At 39.2% G+C, this 7964-nt stretch overlaps 1 protein-coding gene across 1 annotated transcript in view; it reads right to left on the reverse strand.

Annotated features, from left to right (window-relative positions):
• Positions 1-214: 214 nt before the first annotated feature.
• Positions 215-7964, reverse strand: part of LOC103893543 (neurexin-1) — a 491522-nt gene continuing 483772 nt past the window's right edge. Inside the window, exon 16 of the mRNA XM_019470311.1 lies at positions 215-1221. Coding sequence (XP_019325856.1) covers positions 914-1221 — 308 coding nt within the window. The 3' untranslated portion in view covers positions 215-913. The remainder of the gene's footprint in view (positions 1222-7964) is intronic.

Genomic DNA, 7964 nt, shown 5'->3' on the forward strand with positions numbered 1-7964 from the left:
AAAATCTCTATACCTAGCAACACTTATAACATTGAGTTTACCAAAAATGGCTGAAGAGCAGATATAGTTTGCATTTTCTATACAACAGGCTATAAAACATCACTTATCACAGTCCAGAAAGCACATATAGATGTGTTTTTATATAAACATATGTAATAACATATTAAGCGTGCATGAAAATTTCCCAATGATTGCATCTATGCCCTCTTGTTTGTTTTTTTCTTTTTTTTTTTTGTGGAAATGTGCCTTATATTCCAGATTTTTGTTTTTGTTTTTGAAAATAAGGCCTCCGTACTATTTTCCTCACAACCAGAAAGGGGCTTTTTGAAAGTATTTCTACGTAAGTCTTCAGAAAAGCCAGCACTTTGTTTCAAATGCAAGTTTCCAATCACTGCTTCACTGCACCAGACGGCAAACTCTTTATGTTTGCTTGTTGAGTCACCATATATAATGACAGTCTTCTCTGACAATAAGACTAACTTACTTCTCAAGAAAGCGCTAGCACTTTGGCTAAATCCAGAATCATAGGTAGCTTCTTTTTTCTTTTTTTTTCCTGTTTTGTTTTTTTAATTTGTTTTGTTTCATATTGTGCCTTGATGCTGTAGTAATACTCCTTGCTTTATGAATGCGTGGTGTCATCATTGTCTTTCAGAAATGTTCCAGCAACATAAAGACAGGCAGAGTAAATGAAAACACTGTGGATGTTAGGGAATTTATCAGCTCCTGTTTCTGAAAAACAAGAGCATGAAATGCTTGTTTTTAAAAACAGTCTTTCCTTTCTGATTGCATTCCCTGTCTTTTTTGTTTGTTTATTTTTGAATGTGCTTCATAAAAAGTAAAGTAAATAAGTTTGTATTATGTCTCAGATAAAATGAAGACTATTTCTATACAAGCGTTCTTTTAGATGTTGAGATCAGACATAGTACTCCTTATCCTTATTTTTCTTGTTTTTGTTGGAACTTTTAGCGCTGTTGGGCTGTTTTTCCTTGATCACAGCCCCATTGGATTGTGCTGAGTTACTGATGTAGTTTCGACTCTCATCTACATGATACGATCCTTCGTCTCGATTCCTGTACTTGTACATAGCGTACAGGAGAATGAGGATACACAGCGCCGCTGCTGCCACGATCCCAACTACCATGCCTGTTGTGCTGCTGGATTCACGAATCACCTCGGATGAGCCAGGGTACTCCCTTCCTCCTCCTGCCCTGGTAGGATTTGCTGTAGGTAGATAATGAAATAAGGGAGAGGTTATTATTGAGTTTGCACATTGAGGAGTTAGTCATATCTACCTGCTACAGACATGCACCTTCCTAATTGCACTCACTAGGTCAGGACTGCCTATCAACGTACCCTACTCTACCGGTTTGAAAACATGTAGGTTTGCAGGTGATTCCATTTTCATGTCTGTCAGCACAAGTTTTAAACAAGGAAAAGGACAGCAAGGAAAAATCTCATTTTAGCCTTCAAAAGTACAATTTCTCCAAATGCTGTTATTAAGCAAAGAATGCCTAAATAATCTGGAATAACAGGCGTGCCACAATTTAAATGCCAAAACACGAACATCTGGGAGGAAAGGATCTCCCTGTCCCACTCCCTCCCTCTCTCTTCCTCGCCTTCAGTAAAGAACGAAAAGTGACACTATAGTACTTATGGAGAAGACAGTGATGATAAGACAGACTACCAAGCAGAATGGGGGGAAAAAAATCAAAATTCCCCCTAATAATAAATGACAGCAGCCAATAAGTTGGCTACAAATAAGGTATCCTCAGCTCTCCTTTAGACTTCCCTCAGCAAGCTTCTCAATTTCTCCTTTCCTTCTAATATTTTTTGCTTCTCTTTTTTTCCACATTAATTATACTTACTTTTATTACTTTTAGAGAGCTATCCAACCCTAGCTTCTCTTTTCGAATTCACAGAGTCTTCCCTGAATACGGCTACCCTTTAGAGCACTTTTTCACTCAACTTCTCCCATTCCCTCTTTTCATCATTGACGCCAATACCAGACATTCCTTCAAGCAATGCTTTATGCCCAGAAAAAAACCTCTCAAATTGCACAGAGCAAGGCCTCAACCTTCTAAGAACCCACCTCTCAGGCCAGACTCCGGTCTTTTCAGTTGTGATATGAACTGAACTGACCTATGTCTTCAGACTGTAAAGTCTTCTTGATAGGAACTATTGTGTTGTCTGGCACATTTTATCCCCTTGCACAGCCCTGTGGAATGAAAGCCTAATTCCAGGAGGAATTTCTAGGTTAAATGCTCACAGCACACACAATGCTTATGCATTTCCCATTATCTCCTTTCTTTACTGAATTTTGCAGAAGGAGGAGAGGCAGATCATTGTATAGAATCTCTTTAAGTGGCAATAGCTGAGATGGATCTTCTTCTGTAACTTAGCAAGCGTTATGGACAAAAATGAAGTGACCTGGGTCTGTGCAATATTCCTCTAATTATACCAGCATTTCCAGACTCCTGAGAGGCTGTGTACCCTCAGCACTGCCAGCGTTGGCTGAGCTCAGGAGCAAGAAAAGAGCAGTGAGTGAACCAGGGTTTCCCACTGAGCCGTGCAGAACACTCTCATTAAGCATCCAGGCTGGCTTATAGAAACCGCATTTTAAATCATTATGCATGGCTAAAAATGCAGTCAGTAAAATATAAATGTTAACTAAAAATATTATTAAACACTAGTTTTACAATATATTCATAATGTTAGCTTTATCAGGCCAAGTTTGGACAACCAGAATTAAAAGCAGCCACCAGCTACAGACACCGACAACTGGCCTACGAACAATAAAACGCAGCAAAAAAGCCACAAACCCCAAAAAGAACTAAATTCCCTCCCCACCTTGGTATTACTCGTCTTTTATTTATTGGTGATTTGTGTTCCTACTGTTGAAACACCACTTCCTGGCAGTTATCCCACATAGGTTTAAAGAAGGTGACATTTTATTTGGCTGAAAGAACAGAGGCACCACAGTAAGACTCAACTGTCATTCGTGTCAAATAGTATTTTAACTACTTTTTTTTTCCCCCCTCTGAAAGTTCTTAGTTGTTATGAGTTGGTACAATTGGTATTTTCTATGACTACACAAGAGATCTTGAAGTTTCGCTTCAGAAGGCTCTAAGATTTTTTCTCATTTCAGGGTAGATGCCACCCTACTAAGAAATGTGGTCTGTCTCAAAGTAGTCAGTGACTGTTTTAGATCCTGTTTCTTCATTGTAGCTATTGTAGAAAATGGAAATTCTTTTACACATAGGGTGTCATTTATTGTTTTACAAGAGACAATGCATTGTTGCAGAATAAAGACTCCTGAGTATTTCCATAGTGAATGAAAATGAGACAAAGTCTTATCTTACTGTGTATGATTTCAGGAAATTAATTTCTGTCTGAGAAATAATAGAAGCAAATTAATAAACTCTATCAATACCTGATGGAAAAACAGCTGCTCTTTCTCTTTAAAATAGAGACATTTGGGCCAAATGCCATCAACTAACTTTACAATTAATGTCTACTAAATGACACTTAACAGCTTGCTCAGAGGAAAACATTCTTTTAACATTGCAACCTAAAAAAACATGTAAGGAATATTTTTCAACGTTACCTAAACTCCTGCCTTTCACCTGATGGCATCCTTGTATTTTTAAGAATGTTTTCACAATTATCTCATTTATCCCATCTGTCTGAGGAATATTCAACCACTACATTAATGTTATTTAAACTTACACCATTTTCAAAGCATCTGTTGTTACATTTGTTTAGACTTCTGTAAAAGGAACACTTCAGCAAGGGAAATGACTTCTTGCTATTTTTCTTCTGTTTACATTAAAATATTCTTTTAACCTAGCAGGGCCTCTCAAGACAAATGAAGGAGGAGGAAATAAGAGGAAAGTTTTACAAAGCACATGGGTTTGTCTGTGAGCATTTTAGGTAGGAAAGGCTAATGGAGCACACGCTGAAGCAAGTGTCCTATTCTGAGACAAGGAGGAAAAGGCCACTGGGAAAAGGCCAGCCTACACTTCTTCTGAAATCCATAACATTGCTGAAACAGCTGCCTTCTATTTAAGTAGGACCTTTATCTTACTGAGACTGGAGTACCCAAGGGGAATTTACCTGGAATTTTTTTCCCCTGCAAGACAGGAACTATTGCAGGGGACCACAGATGATCTCAATGGAGAGCAAGTGAAGGTTATGAGGTTACAGAAATCTTGCTTTTTGCTTCCCAACTCTTTGAGAAACACATGATGCAGTTTTCTTCCTAGCATCTTGGTAGCTGAACCAGGCAGAGTCATTGGCTCCTGGCATAGCAGCAGAGGTATGTCTGTGGGTAACCTTGTCTGCTACTCGGTTGCAGTCTCTGTTAGTGTCTGCAGCATCAAAAAGACACTAACTTCATGCCATATAAAGTTTCTTATTGTAAATGAGAAGCTAAATACCTTATAGGTGAATGTTAAGATTAAATGTCATAAAAATGACCCCAATTTTTAAGAATAAAAAGTCATCCCCAAAAAATCCTGAAACAATCTATAATAAGTTGAGGACGGTTTGATTAGGAACAAGAGAAAATCATGAAGACTGTGATTATGCTCAGACCATGCCATAACAGTGAGAGAAAATAAAAGTCATCTTGTGGTGCAATGATCCCTTCTTAAAACAACTTCTTTGATGCACAACTCTTCCCCTGAACAGCACACAACCAGCCTTTTTGGATTGCGTCAAAGACCAGCTTAGAAGAGACTGATTTTTAAAAGCCTCTTCTACCACTTATGAAAAACTTTGCATGAAATAATAGCAATTGAGCACAGTTTTACATTGTGTAATAATGGATTAGAAAGTTATTATTCTTGAATGTATTTCTAAGTGGTTTAAAATTTAAAGGGAAAAATCTGACTATTTTCAGTGCCCAGTTTTCATTAATACTGTGAAAAGAAAATTGGAATTGCAGGCTCCCATGGTGTTCGTGAATTGAAATTAGCAGACTTAAAACCAAAACAAAAAACCCAACAAAAGGACCCCAAACCTGTTTTCTTTACATTTATGCCTTCCCACAAACTGTGAATAGGAAATTACTCACAAGACAAGAATGTTTAACTACTGCATTTGCAATGAGGTATGAAGGCAGTTATTTACAGGACACATACTAATTTTCACTCTGTGAGCTATCATTGTAGACCTGTTTGTGGTCGACTTTCTGTAGCATTGTTGAATTCTGGTGAACTGGTTTCTGAGCTCACTGCAACTTCAACATCTCATTACAACGAATACATCTGAAAAACTAATCTCAGTGCTTCCTCTGCTGAACCGGTGGGAGAGATGCAGCCTAACTGCAAAACCAGGATGAGGATCTGCTGTAAACTTTTGCAAGAGACTAAGCTCAAACCCACCCTGGTCTGAATACAGGGGTATCTCAGCCTGCTCCCTCCCTGCTGAACCTCAAGTGGCTCTCGAGGGGAGGCAAGAACTGGCTCCCCAGGGGATGTCCATCAATGACTGAGCTGTCATGGGAGGGAAGGAGTATGAGGTGGTTCCACATGTAGCTGCTATAGCTCAGTGACAAACTTTCATCAGACTTGGAAGAGTCTATATCCAAAGCCATGATCTAATCCACGTGAGAGAGGTACCACAAAACTAGGTGCGTTGCCAAACACACACTCTACACTCCTTGATCATGATGGCATGATGATTCAAAGGGAACGGGAGCTAAGACCTGCACTGTGATGTGGTGGAGAGGTGTGGTGCTTATGAGCAGAGTACCTACATTTGCCATCTTGAACTCGTGCCATTGCATTTGTTCCAAGAAATCTGTCAGATGCTTACTTAGCTTGAGGGAACAAGACAATAACCTACTTTCAAATGTGTTTAAGAGAAAATTATTAAGGTATCTATCTGTTCTACTCTGGTGCGCAAACCCAGGTTCTTTACCTCCTATAAATCAAAATCTCGAAGGTTCTCCAAAGGAAAGGTATAACGCATTAAAATACCTCTAAAGTGACATTAACTAACTTAGCTAGTCGTAAAAATAGTCTAGCAGCGAAACACCATCCACAGCTAAAAAGGTTGTTTTGCTAAGAAGCTAAATGCTGTCTCTGCACAGAATATAGTGTTTATTTCTAAGTGCAATGATTTGTCATATATTGACTTCAAATCATTTACAAATCCTACCAAGTCCTTAGGACTGCAGGTTTTGCAAGTAACATTTTTTTTCCTGTGGTTGAGAGGTGGGAGAGTTGTTGTCTCAATCTTCTTTAAATGTCAACATAAGTCTAAAGGGAGATAGGTTAGTTGGGAGCACAGTGCCAGTTGATAGAGCACACCAAATCAATGGGTTTTATAAGTTAATATGCTCTGCAGAGCTGAGGGAAATATTTCACACAGTTTAATAAGAAGCTTTTGTGAAAACATTTTCCACAAAACTAAATTTAATTTTAGCCAAAATGGAAAATGTAAACCAATATATCACTTAATGTTTTTAGCAATCTTCATCCCTGTGCTCTTACTCTCTTTATTAGTATATTTTAACAAATTCAGTTGTATTGCTCCTCTTTTAGTATTCCTCCTCTCCTAATATGGATCCTTTCTCCTTTTACCAGTTCAGCTGTCAGTCCTACCTCTCCCCACTTCTACATTTGTCATTCACCTTTGCACCTCCACTTCTTTCTTTTCTACATGGAGTAGTTTATCCCATCTTTGTGTGTGTGTTCTGGGAAATCTTTGCTAATTTATTACTTTGCTTCAGAAATTTTGACTGATCAGCAGAGTCAGTGGGTGGTCTAGATTTTAAATTGAAGTATTCCTAAATGGGAAAAAACCTAAATGCTTTTGCAAATTAGATAACATAAGGATGACAAAAAACAAATATTACACTACTGATAGCATGTTTTCAAGCTAGAGCTAAGCTGCTGTAATCATGGGGAACCAGTTCAGACAGCTAAACCAGTAGCTTTTGCTCAGTTAGTTGCCTGCAGCTCTAGCTCCCTGAAGACTCAGATGAACACCAGTGGTATGGCAAGAAAAGGGCAGAGGCACTGGAAACATAAATTTTTGGTGGCAGCTAACTGTAAGATTGCCTTCGTTTTACAAAAAAATTAGCATTAGTGACAGTGACATTTGGGCCTCACTGAACGTAGCAAAGCTTTGCCACTGAGCTTCACAGGACCAAGGTTTCATTGCTTGCTATTTTTATCATTATCATCTCATTTTAAAAAAGAAAAACCACCCCAAACCCAAACCATCTAATCTAGGAACCAGTTTTCTGCAAGGGAACACCAAAACCTAGTTGTAAAGAGTGAGGAATCTGATGGCTTGGCCTGCAGAGCAAGGAATGATTCTTGCTTGTGAAATGAGCTGGAGGTGCAGACACCCACATTCATCTTTGCAACCGTGGGTGATTCCCTGACTGTCTTCCTTCACTAAGCAGCTACTACATGAAGAGATAAATGTCTGTGCCACAACCATTATATATATGGCTTGAATGTTGGAGCTGAAAGCACGCTGCATTCAATTTGCTCTAAATACTGTCATCAAGTCAGATCCATTACTGACAAAGTTGATAATGTGCCTGGGAAAAGAAAGGGACAGGCTTTCAAGACATCCAGAATATACATGCACACACACTGGAAACACGACCGCTACAAATACCAAACTACACCCGCTAAACAAAGGCTCGGATACAACGTGCGGGTATAGCTATACTTGCTCAGCCTGAATCGTATTACTGCCAAGACTTTATATGCTTCTCTGGGGCTGGGAAGATAAAGATAAATGGACTTCAGGACTGATAGATAGATATCTAGGATAGATTCTTACACTGGCACAGGTTGCCCAGAGAGGTGGTGGATGCCTCGTCCCTGGAAACATTCCAGGTCAGGTTGGACGGGGCTCTGAGCAACCTGATCTAGTTGAAGATGTCCCTGCCCACGGCAGGGGGGTTGGACTAGATGACCTTTAGAGGTCCCTTCCAACCC

This window comes from Aptenodytes forsteri, unplaced genomic scaffold (assembly GCF_000699145.1).
Source record: "Aptenodytes forsteri isolate BGI_AS27 unplaced genomic scaffold, ASM69914v1 Scaffold190, whole genome shotgun sequence".
Lineage (NCBI taxonomy): Eukaryota > Metazoa > Chordata > Aves > Sphenisciformes > Spheniscidae > Aptenodytes > Aptenodytes forsteri.